This window comes from Vipera ursinii (assembly GCF_947247035.1).
Source record: "Vipera ursinii genome assembly, chromosome: 4".
In the NCBI taxonomy this organism is placed as follows: domain Eukaryota; kingdom Metazoa; phylum Chordata; class Lepidosauria; order Squamata; family Viperidae; genus Vipera; species Vipera ursinii.
In genome coordinates this window covers 44,335,012-44,355,140 of record NC_139514.1, presented here as the reverse complement: position 1 = coordinate 44,355,140, position 20,129 = coordinate 44,335,012, and the positions used below count along the sequence as shown (strand labels likewise).

At 34.0% G+C, this 20,129-nt stretch overlaps 1 protein-coding gene across 1 annotated transcript in view; it reads left to right on the top strand.

Annotated features, from left to right (window-relative positions):
* Positions 1-20,129, top strand: part of ROBO2 (roundabout guidance receptor 2) — a gene marked incomplete at both ends in the record, with an annotated part of 380,266 nt that overhangs the window by 256,370 nt on the left and 103,767 nt on the right. Inside the window, 3 exons of the mRNA XM_083362547.1 lie at positions 10,032-10,156; positions 12,772-12,943; positions 18,690-18,895. Coding sequence (XP_083218673.1) covers positions 10,032-10,156; positions 12,772-12,943; positions 18,690-18,895 — 503 coding nt within the window. The remainder of the gene's footprint in view (positions 1-10,031; positions 10,157-12,771; positions 12,944-18,689; positions 18,896-20,129) is intronic.

Sequence of the window (20,129 nt, the reverse complement as noted above, 5' to 3'; positions counted from 1 at the left end):
CTGAACATCTGGATGATGAATATTTGCTGCAGCGTTGGGAATCAATACTGATCTAGGGAAGACTGGGTGCATTTTGATGATTACAGGTGATAAGCCTTTACTTCAATGGAAAAAAGAATTGGGAACTGGACATCTAGGTTTTTTTGGATCTGCACTAACAAATGTCAGGTGGAAATTCACACAAAGTCTGCAAGTAGGTTGTTGATTATGAAGTTCTTTGCCTCCTGTACCTGGTCTTGGAGGACTTGGTGGGTTGCCTTCACTTTCTATGAGAACTGATCTTGGATTACAATGGATGAATTAGAGGAATTCAAAAGAAAGAAATAAGGGTGGAAACCATAATTAACTAGGAACAGGTAACTTTATGGAGATGTATTGTACATTATTGTAGGCAAACACTGTAGCCAGAAGCTCAATCCAGTTGTCTTCTTGATAATTGATATAACCACAGAGATATTTTTGGTCATAGCATTTACAAGTTCAGATTTACCTGTCTATTTGGATATGATGGCTGAGGAAAGATGGAGTTGCATCCCCAAACCTGTTAAGAGTACCATCTAAACTAAGCAGTGATTTCCTGCCCCTGATCAGAAACCAGATGCTCATGTAATTCATATAGGTGGAAAATATTTTCTAAAAAGTGACTTGCCACCTCCTTTGCTTTGAGTAAGCAGGTACAGGGAATGAAATAGGCCACCAATATGGTTGTTGGTCCTTTTGACAGAGGTAGTTCAGTGATATAGTGTGGTATAGTGATATACAGAGCAACATGGCTTGTCAGGAACTTTCGAGGGTTCACACTAATAGAATTGCCCCAGGTAGCTTTCTTGGACTGTCGTTGACTCAGTAGCAATCAGGACAGGAAGTGAATACTGCTCCGCCTCCATTTGGAGATGTAGCCATCAGGAATTTTGACTCAATAAATACAGAATCTTTAAAGATAAAACAAAAAGAATATTCAGTGTATTTTAGAACATGGGATAATTTTTATCAATGGTTAGAAAAATGAGTTAGAGAAAGGAATGTGATATGCAACATTGAATATATACTAGTAAGAAGTTGACTATTGAGCAATTAATTAACATATTGTTTATGATAATTATTATTCATTGTTTTTAATACATGAACCCAGGCAACATGCTGTTTGCTAAATATTAAAAATTTTATTTTAAAAAATCCTAACTCTAACCCTAACCCCACCCTATTCCTAATCCTATAAAAATTATATATGTGTGTGTCTTGCCAATGGACTGTTGTGGCTCAGTCTCAGGACCATACCCCATAAGGGTTCAGTGGAAACTTAAATTGCAAGAATTTCCCACGAACAGGTCTGTACATAACTATCTAGACATTACTGTTACTTTAGTTCCTATAGTAGAATCATTATTGGAAAATTGGAGCAACAGTGTTTTCTGAAGGTTTGACAGTGGCAGACTGGGAGTCAGTGTCAGAGTGTTCATATTCTGGTTTCCCGGAGAGAGCATCAACATATTTATTATGGCTGCAAGAGATGTGATTCTGAAACTAAAAAGTGAACAAAGAAAAATGTTGAGTGGATTAGTATTTGATTTAGTTTTCTGGTGGTTTGAAGATGTTCAAGATTCTGGTGATCGGTACAGACTTCCACTGGGTATCTGGCCCACTTCCACTGCGTGTCTGTCTCCTAGCGGTTGTCACAAGGTTTCAAAAATGGCTTTAATTGCTGGCACTTCCTTATTCCAGTGATATTGTTTTTCTCAGCCATCTTTCAGTTTCTGAGAGTAATAGTCACAGGAGAATATAATGGAGGAGCATCAAGTGTGCCTGGGGCAGTACTGCTCCTAAGACTACCTCAAAGATCTCAGTCTCTATAACAAAAAGGCTTGCTGGATCTGGGTGACAAAGATTAAGGTGAGAGGAAAATGCAGACTTTAAAGCTTCAAAAGTTTTCTGAACCTTCTCATCTTATTGAAAAATGACATTCTTCTGGAAGAGGTTGGTCAATGGTGCTGTGACATCAGTAAACCAAAGAATAAAAAACTGATAATTTGTAAAGCCCAGTAAACATTGTACATCCGTGTTTGGGGACTAACAAGAAAAGATAGCATCCACCTTATCAGGATCCATGGCACTACCAAAAGAAGGTTGCCTAGAAATTCTATTATGATACACTTAAATTCACACTAAGTGACTTTTGTAAATAGATGATTTTCCTACAGTTTCTGTAAATCAGTCTGACATGTTATACATTTTCTGCATATATATCCTGCATCAGGATATCATCAATATAAATAATGATATAATGATCCAGGAAATCTCAGAACACACTGAGATTTCATAAGATGCTGGAAAATTGCAAGAGGGTTCATCAATCCAAGAGACATCACCCATAGTATGTGCAAAACACTGTATTCCATTCATTTCTCTTTTGCACATTAAGTTGTACAACCTTTAATATCTCATTTGATAAACATTTAGTATTGTATAGGTATCCAGAGATGAATGACAAGGAGTAATGATTATAAACAGTAATCTGATACAGTTGCCAGTAATCTTTGCAGATACTAGATTCTCCCAATTTCTTTCTAAAGAACAGTACAGGAGCCACTGCAGGAAATGATGAGGGTCAAATAAAATCTATTTTCACATTTTTATCAATGGATCCCTTCAAGACTACCAACTTACATTGTGATAAAGAGTAGAGACATCCAACTGGGATCTTAGCCCCTGGTACCAGATCAATAGGGCAGTCATGCATTTGGTGCAGTAAATAATATGCTTTCTTTTGACTGATTACATCTGTGATGTCTCAGTATCTAATGAGAAAGTCATAACATGTTATTCAGCAGCTAAAATTGTAGGAATGACAAACTCATCATATATTATTAAATTGTTCATCTATGACCAATTTTTGTTTTTAGATGTGACTATACAATGCTGCATGTCATGCTAGATTCAGATTGACATATAAGTGGCTGTAGGATTTCCCTCTAAAATTATAATCTGATTTAGGGCCATATGACAATTCAGAGTTTGCCATGTAGACCAAAAAGGAGTCTCAGGAAGGAACTGATTCCATATACCTGTTCTTTCCTCTAGTCTCTAAGGCCAATTCTAACTGACATCGCAAACCATAAGCTGGTGAACCCAAAAACAGATGTGGCAGAAGACGATGCAAAAGAAAAAACATACTAGACAAATATGCAGATCCAAAGAATCTGAACTGTTCGAACTTTATGTCAAATGACAGACAGATAGATATATCTGAATGCATCCAGTATGCATTCTGAATTAATTCTCATTTTTGGTTATAGAACTAAAACTTAAATATAATCCTGATAATATAAAAAACACAAAAATACAAATAGCCCTAAAAATTCATTTTTGTTTTGTTTTGTTTTTTTGAAATAAATCTTTATTTACATTTCGTGTTAAAAACACACCATACACCAACAAAGACAAAAAATTTTTTACAATATACAGAAAACGGAGAAATCAAAAAATTGGAAACCATTTCAAAAATTTCAAATTATATCTACTTCTAAACTAACAATTATATTCCACTCATTAAGTCTCTTATAACTATCCAACTCCAAAGCTTATTCATTAACAAAAACTATATCACTTCATTTTTTACCAACCTCCAAGCCACCCTCATTTCTTTAATCTTTCATCCATCCAAATATACTATTTATTCCATGATAGAAATGCTGGTGTCTCTTCTTTACCCTTCAACTTCTTGGTCAATGTGACTGCTTCTGCACAATCAAGTATTCTCCTAATTATAGCTTCATCCGGTGGGGTATGATTTGCCTTTCAAAGTTGAGCATACCCAATCCTCGCCGCTGTTAGGATATGTAAAACTAAATACCATATTCCCCTCTTAATATTTCCAGGTCTGAAGCCAAGCAGATACATCTCTGGTTTAAGATCAACTAAACACCCTGTAATTTCCTCTATCCATTTTTGAATCCTCATCCAATATCTAACCACTTCCGGACATGTCCACCATAAGTGATAATATGTGCCAATCCCTTTACCACACTTCCAACAATCGGCCGACAATCCAGGGAACATTTTGGAAAGTCTAGCCGGAGGGAGATGCCATCTATAAAGCATTTTGTATATGTTCTCCTTATATGATGTGGAAACCACCAGCCTCATATTAATCCACCAAATCTCTTCCCATTTCTCAAGTGGAAGTGCATAACCAAAATTCTTCCCCCAGGCAATCATTGCTTCCAAAATGTGATGGAAGACAGAGAAGAACAGCTGGAAGAAGTGGTAGGAGAAATGATCGCAGACCTGGTGGGAAAAGAGAAAAAAGAGGTTCAGTGCGATATTGATGAGACCTTTCGAATTTATACCAATTATGCCAGGCGATACAGCCTCCCTAGGGAAGTGCATGTTAGGTTTACCAAAAAGGCGCTTAGAGATGAAGTGCTTTATAGAGCTAGAGACCAACCAATTCAGTATAAAGGCCGTCCGGTTACAATTCTTAAGCAACTGCCAAGAAGGGTCCGAGAGCAACGTCAACACTATCAATTTGTTACTTTGCAATTGAGAAAAAAAGGTGTGTCATATAAATGGCTGCTTCTAAAGGGGCTCCTGGTGATGTGGGAAGACCGAAAGATAAAGATTGAGAGTCTACGCGATGCACAAGATTTCTATAAAAAAATTTGTGGGACTAGTGATCAGGAGAGTGGTGGAGAAGTGGAGACTAGAAGTCAGAGGGAGGAGAGGAATCCAGGGGAGTGGAGGGGGGAGGGGGGCAGAGAGGGAAAGGGAGAAGAATATAAGAGGGTAACTAGAAAGACTACCAAATCTAAGGCCCCACGTAAGTAAGGATGTGTCAAGGGGTGAATTTTTTGACACTCAATGTTAATGGTCTCAATGCTCCTGTTAAGAGAAAAAATATCTTAACCAGATTAAGGAAATGTGGAGCCAAGGTATTATGCCTTCAGGAAACTCATATTAACAAATGCTAAACTAATTTGTTGAGTTACCCTAAACTAGGGAAATTATTTGTAGCGTCTGCTGAGGAGAAAAAAAAAAAGGTGTAGCAATATATGTTAAGGAGTACTTGTGTCCTAAAGAATTATGAGCAGACCTAGAGGGGAGAAGCCTGATGTTGGAGATAGAAATGGTGGGAAGCAAAGTGTTACTGGTAGGCATATATGCACCTAATAATAATCAGGGAGACTTTTTCCAGAAAATATATCGGAAAATATTTGATCTGGAGTATGAGCAGATGTGTCTCTTGGGGGACTTTAATGCGGTGGTAGATAGGGCTAAGAATTACAAAACAGGGAGGGTTGATCTTCAAATCAAGAAAAGAAAAAAGGGAAAGATAGGAGGGTTTTACCCAAAGTATTTAGGGATGTGTGCGAAGAATTTGGCCTTAGGGATATATGGCGTGTGATTAACCCGGGCTCTCAACGTTATACCTACTATTCCCCCAGGCATAACTCGTGGTCTAGGTTGGATATGGTATGGTTGTCGGATGGGCTGATATATTATGCGAAAGATGCCATGATTTTGACGAACGAATGGGCGGACCACAACCCGGTGGCTATTACGTTGATAAGGAGGAGTAGAGTGAGGAGTAGATGGATGATGAGTCTGGAGACTCTGAAGGATACGGTTTTTGTACAAAAAAAATAAAGAGATGAGTCTGGGTTTTTTTAGAAAATAGGACTGAAGGGATGCCCCTACGAATAGTTTGGGATACGGCTAAAGCTTATCTGAGAGGCTTGATAATAAAACAGATGGCAGTTAAACATAGGAAGGAGGAGGAAAGTAGGAGGGAAATTGCTGAGCAACTTACTAAGGCAGAGAAGGCTCTCCAGGTAAACCCACAGAAAGTGTATGGGAAGGAGCAGGTGGATTTTTGGAGGCATAAACTCAACCTTGTGGATCAAGAGAAAATAGCATGTCAGATTAGGGTGGCGAGGCAGAACTATTTTGATTATGCCAATAAGCCAGGGAAATGGCTTAGCTATAGAATAAGGAAAGAGAAGGAAAGTAGAAGAATTGATCAGTTAGAGGATAAGAGGGGGACACTGATAGGGGATAAAGAAGGGAAAGAAAAGATAGTGATTGAGTTTTTTACAGAATTATATCAGGAAGAAAAGGTTCCTGAGGAGAGGATTAAACAATACCTGACGGAGTCAGACCTTCCTAAGTTACTTCCTAATGAGAAAGATGCCTTAGATCAGGAGATAACAATAGCAGAAATTGAAAAAGCGGTAAGACAACAGAAATGTCAAAAAACCCCAGGCACTGACGGAATTCCTGCAGAATTGTGTAAGGTATTAGTGGAAGCGTTGGGGAAACATATGAAAGATCTATTTAATGAAATTTTGGATGAGGCTATGTCCCACAAACTTGGTTGGAGGCAAATATTAGTTTGATCCCTAAGGATGATTCCCCTTCGAAGCATATTAAAAATTATAGGCCAATATCCTTTCTTAATTCAGATTATAAAATATTTGCAACAATAATTGCTGATAGATTAAAAATTTACTTAAACCAATTCATACATACAGACCAGAATGGGTTCCTCCCCACCAGACAAATAAAGGATAATCTCAGAATTATATTAAATGTTCTGGAGTATTATGAAAGCTGACCAGATAAACAATTAGCTTTAATATTTATCGATGCTCTAAAAGCATTCAATAGGGTTAATTGGGATCTCCTAATGTGTCAGTTGGAACATACGGAGTTTGGGGCTAAATTCTGTAATATGATTAAAGCAATCTATACTAAAGCAGGAAGCGAGATTGTTGATAAATGGGAATTTAACTGACAAATTTGATATCTGTAAGTGCACTAGGCAGGGTGTTCCACTCTCCCCACTTTTATTCATTTTAACCTAAGAACCCCTATTGAGAATAATAAGGAAAGATAAGGAGATTACCGGGCTTCAGATAAGAGATCAAATTTATAAACTGCAGGCGTTTGCAGATGATATGGTCTTCGTTTTGGAAAACGCTCTGGAATCCAGCACGGAATTACTAAAAAGGATTGAGGAATTTGGAAATGTGGCTGGTCTACAAGTAAATAAAGATAAGACAAATATATCAATGAAAAATCTTTCTAATAGAAGTAAACAGATGTTAGAGGACATTACAGGGTTTAAAATTGTGAAGAAGGTGAAATATTTAGGAATTTGGTTGACGGGAAGATGTTCAACTATTAGGGAGGATAATTATTCTAAATTACTGATACAAACAAAAATGGACTTGGGAAAATGGGGTAGGATACAGTTGTCATTATTAGGAAGGGTAGCCACGGTGAAATCTTATATTTTGCCGAAATGGAATTTTCTTTTTCAGACAGCACCGGTTAAACTTTCGATGAAATTTTTAAGAGTTAGAGGGGGTAGTTTCTAGATTCGTATGGCAGGGGAAACGGCCCAGGATTGGGGGAAAAATGATGCAAGAAATCAAGGAAAGAGGGGGCCTTGGCCTGCCAAATTGGGAACTTTGTTATCAGGCTGCCCTTTTAGTTTGGGGCAAGGAATGGATAAGTTTAAGGAATAATTGATTGTTGAGTTTGGAAGGATTCAATTTGTTGCAGGTATGGCATGTTGCTCTTTGGCGGGAAGGTACTCCTCCAAGCAAACAGTTTACTCGTCATTACATAAGGGATATACTGATTCGGAATTGGGATAAGATAAGGGCCAAGTACTATGTGCAAATTCTATGTTGGTTATCAACCTTGGAAGCCTTGACCTATCCGGCCCTACTCAAGAAGGGAAGAAGACCAACTTACAAAGAACTTTTAGATAGCGGGGGAGAACTCAAAATGCAACAAGATCTGGCTCACCAAGGGTTTCAACTGGAGTGGTGGGCCTACCTGCAGATTCAGTCAAGGTATAAGAAGGATAAGGAAGGAAGGGGTATTTATCTGAATCTGCAGGAATTAGATAAGATTCTGCTGGGTCCGGAGAAAGGGATGATATCTAAGTGCTATAAATTGTTGCTAACTAGGGTAGTAGGGAGGAGGTGGTAAAAGACAAAAAATTCATTTTTGGATTACTAATAGTATGACAGAGGAGATTTTGCAGTGTTATTCAAGAAAGAATTATTTTGATCTTGTATTTGAACTGAATGCTAAAAACAAGCAACTTTGTTACTTATTTTAAAAAATCATTTTATTTATTTATTTTGACTTATCTATTCAACTAACCTATATGATTGCCAATATACCAACATGACCTCTGAGCAGTGCAATTAAAACAAAAATTGATTTTAAACAAACATGAAATATGTAGTTGTCCCAATAAAGCTTACCTCCATTAATCAATGGATCATTTTTGAACTGTCCTATGCCTGTACAATTATTAGAAAAGCCACATGTTCAGGAAAGAGCAGTCTACAATAGGACTGTACATCAGCTACTTTCAGTTCAGAATAAAAGCTTACTTACAAATTTATGATCCTCAAAAACGTCAGTCAAAAGATTTACACAATTAAACTTTTAGCTTTGTACAGACAAGAATTTTAGTACAGATGAAAGGACATTCAACACATAATTGTTCTAGACTTTGCAGTATGAATTAAATGTATTGTTTGGAACTCATCATTTCCTATGATTGTGTTAATAAATCATGCAAGTTTCATGTGGACTCCTACTGTTGAACTATAAGCTTTTCAAGCAGCTTTGAATACTTATTAACATTTCTTTAAGATTTAAATTATAGTCTTAATTTTGCCTTTTTGTGCTTTTATAGTTGCATTCCAAATATAAAATTTATTTTTTTCCAATTGGTATTAATTCCTTTTGATACAGCCAAATATTATGTCAACCAAATTCATCTTTTTATCTTTTTAATGAAACTATGTCTTCAATGACTTTCTATATAATTACTTGATTACTAAAATTCTAAATTTAAAGCAATTAGATATGATTAAGCAGGCAATCATAGGTTTTTTTTGTATGCCATCATTGGATGGCTGTACTTCTATCAACCAATGAAAATAGAGGAATCTCAAGTTCTCTACCAGAGGCCTGGGAGTTTGAGGGTTCTGCACAGTATCTTAGCTGTCCCTAGCACTGCACTTTTTTGAACCTAAAACTGATGTACATAGGATCTGTTGGAACCACTCTACCAGCTTAGGAGTCACATCCCTGAGAGCTCTTACCACACTTAGATTAGTTTGGTCTTTACTTTCCACATCCTCTCTAATTCCTCTTTCAGACCTTTCTCTAACTTAGACATGTCAAACACAAGGCCCGGGGGCCGGATCCAGCCCGCAAAGTGGGTTCATGTGGCCCGCGAACCCATCCTGGAAACAGTGAGGGAACGTCCCCCACTGCCTTGGCCCTGGCCCAGAGACCCTCCTCCTGCCAGAGACCCTCAGATCTGTCCCACTCCTGCCCAGGCCCCCATAGGCATCCTTGATGCGAACAATGTAGAGCTGGCCATGGCCACCCAGTAGGCCATATGCACTTTAGCCACGCCCACCCAGTAGGGCACGCCCACCCTGGCCATACCCACCCGGCCCCTTGAAGGCAACCACAATGCTGTTGTGGCCCTCAGTGAAATTGAGTTTGACACCCCTGCTTCTCATACTCATACTGCTTCTACTTAATGTTGCTGTCACTTGGCACTGCTGCAGGTTATTTAACAAATCTGCCCTATTAGCTTTTACCAATAGATTAAAAAATAGCTAAATCTTAGTTTTGATCTAAGTCTCACAATGGAGAGCTATGTTTGAGGCATTCCATGGAATTTGTAAGATATTTCTTAAAAAATTATATTGCAGTTTCCATTTTTATATAGTTGCCCTAACCCTACTCTGTACTGTACAAGACCTAGGTCCACACTTTGTCAGAGTAAAACTTCAAGATGTGCTGTACACATGCTTCTTTAAGAAACTTTATTCCTTGTTCTTCAATTCAGCTTTTTCTAACTTCTATAATTTTTACTTGTGATTCAAAGTTGATTTCATAAATTGAAAGTACCATGGCATTTAACTTTTTGATATAGCTGCTAAAACCTTTCTTCTTTTAATGTCTTATTTTGACTTCTCACCTCATAGCACCTCCACAGTTTGTGGTAAGGCCACGTGATCAGATTGTTGCCCAGGGAAGAACAGTAACATTCCCATGTGAAACTAAAGGAAATCCTCAGCCAGCAGTGTTTTGGCAAAAAGAAGGCAGCCAGGTAAGTTCTTTAAATGAGAATTCATTCTTTAATTACTAGAGATATACAAGGCTTTGGAACCACTATATCAGAAAGGGTATTTACATGACAGAAGTTTTTCTCAAAGCATATAAAAAAAAACAGTGTTACTTGCAAGGCTTATGCAGGTTATGTTCCAATTTGCAGGCAGTATCAGCAAGGGGGCACAATTCCCCTATTTATTTATTGTGAATGGCAGTAATAATTTAATAATAATATTAACTTATTTTCAAGACTTTAAAACATAATGAATTGATCCAATAGGATCATTACATCAGTGATTAATTTATTTTGCTATCCAGTAGGTTTTTACAGAATTTAAAATATATTATGCTAGCCCTTTGTCTCGCCAACAAACTGGAGAAAATAATTTAGCCTTGTTCTCCACAATCTAAACCACAAGAGCTACTTTCAACGGAATAGAAAATTATTTCTATATCTTTTTGAGGATAGCTAGCTTATATGCACCCTTATGGTTGAGCCACTGAAATATTTTTTCAGTTATATATCAGTTAAACTATAAAATGTATAAGTTGACACTCTATGAATTGAATAATTGATGTGTCATGTTACCACTGTATATTGGAAAATTACAGAGATGTGGATCGAACATTTCCTCCTACGAATGGTTGCATTTTTCTTTGTTTCAAAGCTTGACAGGTTTTTTTGGTTGTTTCCTTTAATGTGCAATGTGAGCATTATTTGAAGGACTTGATTCATATAATTTAAAAGTTGATTTCATTATAAAAAAAGTATTCTTGGCTTGCTGTTGAGAAAATTTCTTTGAGGAGAAAATGTATGCCATTTTTAAAATTAAAATAAGAATTGTTAACAAACATTTTAAATATGTTAGTGTAAAGTCTTAATAACATGGTAATGTTTATGTAAAGTGGGCTTATAGTGTCACACTTGAATCTAATAAAGTGGACATCCATCATGATGTAATAAAGAGAAGAGCTTCTAATTAAAGTAGGATATCATTTGCAGGATTACAGTCATTTAGTGTAATTGAAAAGTGTTAATACCCTTTTTTATCCACTTTCATTGGTATTACTTCAAGGGTAAAACATTTTAAGGTGAAAATGTATCTTGCTTCTTTAATTGAATGCTGTTACCTACTGATTGTAACATGTTGAAGCTGTTTAATTACAAACCTGTAGAATTAATTACAATATTGAGACCAAGTTCCCAGAGGGCTTAAATGTTCTCTTTTTGGCAAATAAATGTAACATAAAAATTGATACCTCAGTTGTTTATAATCAAACCTTGAAACATAGTTCAATGTGATTCATTATTCCCACATGTTGTTTTCTTAATTGAGCTTCAATAAAGCAACAGAGGTTAACCAGGTTAATGTTTCCACTCTAATATAAAAATGTCTGCTCTTTGTAGGGAGACATCAACCTTTTAAATGTTTAAAAGTCCTGTCATTGCATTTTATCATGAATAGTAAAGGCATGTCACTTCAGTTTTGCCTAAATTGGATATATAAATTATACTTTTTTTATTCTGTCATTAATTTTACATTTCCTCCCTCAAAAAAGAAAGAAAAAAAAAGCAAACTCTATTGTCTTGTATAATCATGATCATATTCTTATGATCATGTAGATTTACGTTACTTATATTAACCTAGTAACGTAAATTTTAAGGCATTCTTATATTGGACTGGTTCTTTTTACTCTTTTACTAAGAGTTGTCAACTAGATAGGAGAGGAGTTAATAACTGTCCCTGGATTTTTCATGATGGTAGTTAGTATAACTGTTTATATTTAGTAGCTTTTTTATTGAGATTTTAATCATATATTACATAAAATGCAGCAACTGTATACTAAAGAATATGTATACTTTATTATCTGTTAGATTTCAGCAGTATATTTCCAATATTCTTGAATAAATGAACCACGTTTTTTGCAGTATTGTATTTGGATAATTGATTCTGTTGTTAATGGCTGGATCCCCATATTCACTAAATCATACCATAGATTTGGGGGCATGTTAGAACATGCTGCTTTGATTTATTTTTAAAAATATCCATTACTTATGAAATCCAAGTGAAAACACACCCAACATTAAAAAATTTAGTTCTTATATTCATCATCACCATTTAATAACATAGAATTTACTATAGGCAGTCTCCTGAAAAATCATAACAACCCACTAACATCTGATTATTTAAATACATATGGGCAAATAATATAGTTTTCTTTTTAGAAATGTAGTATCTACTGACAAAGCTATTTATGTAATTACTTGTTTTTCTAAAGCTTATTATTAAAAAATGATTTCTGAAATTTTGCTGTGTTTGGGAACTTTAAGGAAACCATTTTAAATGTCCCACAAAACCAATAGCTTAAATTATGATATCTAGCTGAATATTTCATAAGTAAGGAAAATCCTATTTTCCAATAAAACTGTGCACCTACCATATTAAAAAATATATATAGTAAGTTCCAATTAAAAATTGCACCAATTTCTCTCATAGGAAGTTATACAACCATGTGTACATAGTAATGTGCCCATTGTGAAGAATGCTGCTGTTACTTAGAAAATCTTTAGTGATTCAGCTTTGAACTAAATGATTTGCATTACCTCTACAGAATCTTCTATTCCCGAATCAGCCTCTTCAGCCTAATGCCAGGTATTCTGTGTCACCAACTGGGGATCTTACTATCACAAATATTCAGCGGGCTGATGCAGGATATTACATCTGTCAAGCACTCACAGTTGCTGGAAGTATCTTAGCAAAGGCTCAGTTGGAAGTTACAGATGGTAAGAAATGACCTTCATGATATATTGTTATTATTGTTATATATTGTTTTATATAGTATGCTTATGATTCCAAGTCATGAATTGTTTGTAGATCTAAACCAATTATTTGGATTGACCAAAAGGCAGTTAGGGCAGTTTAAATAAGAAGTTACCAAGACAAGAATAAAGGTAAAGGTAAAGGTTCCCCCGCTCATGCATGGTAGTCGTTTCCAACCCTAGGGGCCGGTGCTCATCTCCGTTTCAAAGCCGAAGAGCCAGTGCTTTTCCAAAGACGTCTCCGTGGTCATGTGGCCGGCATGACTAGACGCCAGAGACGCACAGAACGCTGTAGTGGTAGTGGTCCGTAGTGGTCCCTATTTTTCTACTTGCATTTTTACATGCTTTCAAACTGCTAGGTTGGCAGAAGCTGGGACAAGTAACAGGCGCTCACTCTGTTATGCTGCACTCGGGATTTGACCCACCAAACTGCTGACCTTCTGATCGACAAGCTCAGCATCCTAACCCACTGAGCCACCACGTCCCCTTAAGACAAGAATAATTGAAACCAAATACCCTGTTCTCTCATTCACGCACTCTGACAAATGTGTAGATAAGTGGAGATTCTTTAGGACTTCTCATATGCAGATAATTATTTGCTATTGGTATTTATTTTTAATAGCTACTGAAAGTAATTACTGGAAGAACTAAACTAGAAGTAATCCCCATATTATATAATTCTAAATCTGCAAGTAGCTTTAGTCTAAAGTAAAATCCTACATGCAATTGCTTCCAGTAAATATACATATATATATATATATATATATACACACATATCCCATGACAAAAGGGTATAAATTATTTTGGACACAATGAATTGTACCAAATCAATTGATTCTTAGTCAGAAAGTACTTTTCAGAAAGAGGATAAAATCTCTTTCAGCAAAATGACTATCAGGTGAGAGGGAGAATTTTTTATATAACGTAATGAGTATAATATATAAGTTGCTTAGTCTCTGCCTCATTTAGTGACCAAAGTTATAACCATACTAAAAAAAACAGCTTAACAACTATGCCCCACAGTTATGTCCTTTTCAGCACCTGTTTCCTCTTGCTTATTTATACCATACAAAAATGTTTTTAAAGAGAGACAGAAGCAAACCCAGATCTGCTGAAGGAAGTAGCAAAAAACAAAGGAAAACTGGAGTAAAATCATAAGTTGCGGTCATGTAATTTTCACTTTTGCTTAACAACCAAGTGTCCAGTAACAGTAACTGAATGAGAACTATCTTTATATAAAATAATATACTATAATATAATAATCAATATCTAACATGTCTAAATATATCCCTGATGTTCTATATCATGGCTAAATAAACTTCCACTGTTTATATGAAGTTCATAAAGTTCATAATAATAGTCCCACACATTTGTGCTAAGAAAATATATGAAGTTGTAAAATTGAAAACTCCACATATGCCTTGGGTATTTTTATATCTATGTAGTGGACTGTCAATAAGCCAGAGTTAAAAATTTATATGAATATAATATCCCTGAATTATATCTAAATGTGATAAATAAGGAAATCTAAAATTTTGTGGCACTGTTGATGATGTAGGAAATCCAGAAGCCCACACTATATGTTATAAGTAAGGTGATAGATGACCTCCTATTGGTATAATTTACAAGCAGAAAAATGAAGTTTTCCTTCACTCTCCTACAGGCTGACAGGCATGAGTTGCAAGTTATTCAGGCCTAGATATTAAGGTAAAATCAGATTTTTCCTATTAAAATTAATAGGGATATATCAATTTTAGCAGCTGAATTTCTGGTCCTTTACTTAGAAATATGGATAGTTAACACACTTTCTTTTTATAGCACTTTGCATTACAATAGATTTTAAAAATATGACTTCAATATATTTTGTGGGCGGGGGAAGGTATCAGGATTTAAAGTAGTGGTTAATTCTTGAAATGAAAACTGTAGTGAAAGAAGATCAAGGCATTTATTTAGGAAAGCCAGTTTAAAAAATAGTTTAAGTATGAATCACTCTCTTCATGAGTTATTTGAGTATCTGTAAAACAGAAGTCATTGAGATGCATTTAGCACAGTTGCTAAACATTTTGATAAATTACCCTTATATCATATTGTATAATATTTTATTTTATATGTTTATAATATTTTTTAAGAAAGCATTCTTTATTTGAATTTTTTTCCCAAACGTTTATGCTATGTCATTAATATTAAAATAATTCAATGCAAAATTGATTAGTATTTCAGGGCATTCTGAGCCATCTGTTTTTGCAATCTTATTAAATACCTTTAGATTGCAGAATTTTTACCATTAAAGATGTTGTGTTAAAGATTTTGTTTCATAAGTTCTGTAGATACTCAGATGTTTCATTAAAAAATAGCCAGGCTAATTTGAAATCATCTGGCTTTTTATTCGTCATGATTTATTTTTTTATTTTTTATTTTAATTCCATTTATATCCCGCCCTTCTCCGAAGACTCAGGGAGGCTTACAAGCTTAGCAGTAATTTATAAATGATTTATAGATAACAGTTCAGCAGCATTTTTTGGTGGAATAAAACAGGGCTTTCTTTTCTCAAAATACTATAATACCTGATTGAAAAAGAAAAAAAATATTGTTACATTTTTAAAAATATGCAGCTAAATCCTGAGTACTAACTATTGTCCTGTTCCCACTTTAAATATTGCCTTTTTCATTCTTATGACAAAATGATTTATTTTCATGCCGTTCATTTTTATATGCTTAAATAGACATTTAAAACTAATGGAAGAGCAGTGTTTTTAAAATATGTGCCTGTGTTTCTCTAGTAGTATTTCATTCGTTAATAAGTAGTTCAGCTGTGATTTAAATAAACAGTGCATTCAGTTCCTGGTCAAGAGGACATGACATGTTAATGTTTGCAAATGGTGGTGGTAGAAAGCTTAAATGCAATAGGATGTGAAGGGAATAAGTCAAATTAGACACATGGGTTATAACAACTTCTTCCTTCATGAAGAATTTTATTCTTTTGCAGGATTTATTTCTATGGAACACAAACAACAACCTATCTTAACTTTTATTTATGGTTTTATTAAATTTATATGTCAATTGATTCCTAGCATGTTAAATGTTAAAAGCAAATTTAAAATAACTGTTACTGTTGCTATCTTTTATCTTGATTTTATTTGATTTCTATAGCCACCTACTGTCATTTTTTAAAGACAGAATTCGTTGAAAATACCATATAAAGAATTTCATATAATAAGGATTACATTTCATTTAGCTTTTCTATCTACTAGAATTTTATGGAACTACTAGAAAACATGTAAAATAAAATAATTTTGTAGAGAAATTTTATTAATTTGTGAAAACAAATCAACAGTTAAAGTACCAATGTCTGAGCAGGGTTTAGAAAATATTACATTAAATAGTTTTGAAATTGAATGAAAATGTCTATGAAGTATGCTTTCTTTCTCTGCTCCATCAGTGAAGCATAAAAACCCTAAAATACATGTATATTTTTCCTTGTTTGCTTGCCCAACAATATTAAAATGCTGTTTACAATAAGCAGTACTGACACTTGCTTTAACAGTTTAGGCAGACTTTATGTAAGATTACATTATTACATTAAGTCTGCCTAAAGTACATACATATACACATATACATACATACACACAGAGATACATGGATACATATATGGATATATTTAGAGTTTTATTGTTAAACAAATAAGTAAAAATAAATCAGAGTTACTATAATACTAAATAAACTAAACTAAATTAAATTAATCTTTAGTCTAAATAGAATCAAATTGACATTAAGGGTGAATGAATAAAATCTGAAACCACAATGGTAAATAAATAAAAATTAACATTTTGGAAAAGGAATATATATTTGAATATTAAAATGTATCAAAATTGCCAGGTTAAAATGGCTGTAAAATATAATGTAATTAATTATATTAAATTAATCTCAAATGTTATATTGTCCATCATAATTCATATTTCAGTAGTTTTTCTTTAAAAAGAAAATATCTTTGTCAATTAATTAGGTTTTGCTGTTGAAATACTTCTAATCCTTTAAATGATAATCATAAATAAAATATTTAAAAGCTTCCTGGCCAGAAGGCACCAAATTTTGTATAAATATAAACAATACATGAGCTTCCATATTAAATGCTTGAACACATTTTGAAAATAATTGCTCATATAAATAATACTTAGTTTTGTTTTATTCCTTTTTTCTGAGTAATATTAGTAATAGCACTTAGACTTATATTGTGCTTCAGAGTGCTTTATAGCCCTCTCTAAAGGGGCTGTAAGAGTCAGCATATTGACCCTAACAATCTGGGTCCTCATTTTACTAAAGGAAGGCTGAACCAACAGTAATGAAAAATTACAATAAAATTAACTTAAAAACAATGAACAATCTTACAATATTTCTTTTATAAAAATAGCTTGCGGGAAAATAAACATTAATATAATCCTTATATATGAGATAGCTCAGCTGCAGAATGAAATATATAAGTAGTCTTACATGCCAAACACATTTTTAATACTGTATTTTAAGCATATAAATACATTTTACATCCTTGTTCAAAGTCATTTTCTGAATAACTTAATGATTTTCTTAATGATGGCTTACATAGGTTTTAATAAATAGCTTGTTAGTTTCTCAATGTATCTATTAATCCAGAAGGCTATGGGTATGAAAAACATACTTGGCATTCCCCAGAAATCTACAGAGTGGATATAAGGTTTTATATAAACTGTAATAGAATGTATGGTGTTCTTAACTTTGTAAGGCATCTTGTACATTCGTTCTCCTATCTTGTGGGTTGGTTTCTGAACATTTCACTACAAGGCTAGGTAACATCTTCAGTGGTGTTTAGGGGATGTCTGTGTCTGTGTCAGTGTACATTTTGGAAGTAATTTCATGGAAAATATTCTTTATATATGTATAGACCACTTTGGAGCTAACCATATTTTTACAAAGTCACAAAAATATGTATTCATTTATATTAATATTTTTGCTTGATTTACTGCAAAGAGATTTTTACAATATTCCTTTTTTTCATGGAAAAATTGTGTGGTTAATACTTCACCAACTATCAGTTTCTTTTTAAGCAAAATAAAATGTACGATGTGTCAGAATATTTGAATCTGTTCCCAAATTAAAGTTATATTTTTACCATCAAAAAGGGCATTTTGGTAGGTATAGGCTTTTACAGGATCCTAATTGTGGAAGTCTTAATAGATTGCTTTTTTTCTATTGGCTTTCATTATTTAGTAATATATATTTTATGCCACCAGGATTTGGATGCATATTCTAGAAACAGGATTTGTAACTCTAATTCACATGTATTCTTTTTTATCTTCTATTCCTTCATTTTATATTACCCAAGGTATGTCTTTATGCAACAAATTATTATTAATTTAATAAACAACATAAATACCTTCTTTAGAAAACTTTTTTTTCTCCTGTGCCTTTGAATCATTGTTGAATAGTTACTGCAGTTTTATGGGCAAGATTTCGGAAGTGGTTTTCCATTGTCTTCTTCCTGAACCTGAGAGGGAAGGTCGCTCAACTACTTTGTGCCTAAATTGGTATTAGAGTACACGGTCTTCAACTACAATGAACTGGCTCTTAGCAACTAGTAATATAATTTTCTAGAAAATGATTTTCAAAATAGTGGCATCTGAGTCTGAATATTAAAGAATATCTACTAATATACGCACGTATATATATTTAAATTCAGTTTTAACAGATAGGCCTCCACCCATCATTCTCCAGGGACCTGTAAACCAGACATTGGCAGTAGATGGAACAGCTTTACTGAAGTGCAAAGCTACTGGTGACCCAATGCCTGTTATCAGCTGGTTAAAAGAAGGATTTACTTTTCTTGGCAGAGATCCAAGGACATCTATACAAGATCAAGGAACTTTGCAAATTAAACCTTTACGGGTGAGTATATTTTGTAACAACATATTTACGTTTCTGAAATCAAGAGAGTAATAGTTAAACGAGAGGTGCTTAATTATTTATTGATTGTACATCTCATGTGGAAGTTTAGGCACTCTAGATTAATGAACAGAAGCTGACAATTTAAATGCATAGTTATTATGTTTACATGCTCCAAATAAGAAAAACTGTGCATATGGCAAGTGCTGAATTTTGGACAATCTTTCTGTTAATTAAGTGCTGCTGCTGCTCTTCCTCCTCGCTTATGCCTCTTTCCTTGTTCTTTCTGTAGGTGAAGTTCTTAATTAGGTTTTAATACAAAATTGAATTTCTGGGGCTATAGAGCAATTATCCAGATAAAGAAAATTCTATAGGTAACAAATATTCTCACAAACTTTCAGGTTTTAATTTTGTTATATTTACTTTCAACAGCCATGACCTCCTCTAAGCAGCTTTCTAACTAGCGATTTTAACTTGTAAGAAAAGTAAATGGGTTAATGAATATGTTGAAATCAAGGCAATAGTTAAAAGAGTAAAAAAAAATCTCCACTGGAACTGCTCAATTTTTGTTTATATCTGCAGAACAGAACTAAAGTTTAATTAAACTACAGTTTAATGATCTGACGAAAAATATGGCTGACAATGGAATAGTTATCCACCAATCCAGTATAACCAAAATAAGTATTGGTTAATTAATTATAATTATAATTGGAACAAGCATTGAGTAAACTGTTACAAACAATATTTTATTCAATAAAGAGAAGAATATTTGTGAACATTAATGTATAAATATAAAATTAAATAATATGTATGCAGCATGTGACAAAATTGAAATGAGATAAGTTACTGATAGGCAAGAATAAATAGTAAAACATATCAGTAATTACTTCAACATATGATAAATCTCACTTTTAGGTTCAGAAGAAAGAATACTGTTGCTTAGCTACAAAATAGTTATCCTTGTATTTATTTTCCTATCTTCAATTGCTGCACATGATGACATTTTAACTCTAACTAACTCATGAATGATACATATTTACAACTTTGCTTTCCAACATACATGAGATAGTGAACTGATTCAAGGAACTTTGTTATGTTTTCCTGGCTTTTAATTTCCAGATCTTTAATATTTTCATTAAATTTTATTTATTCAAAACATGTTACCCAATTATCTGCACAAACTAGAATAATCATCCCAATGATTTTTTATATAAATACTAGTTTCATTTATTATTAT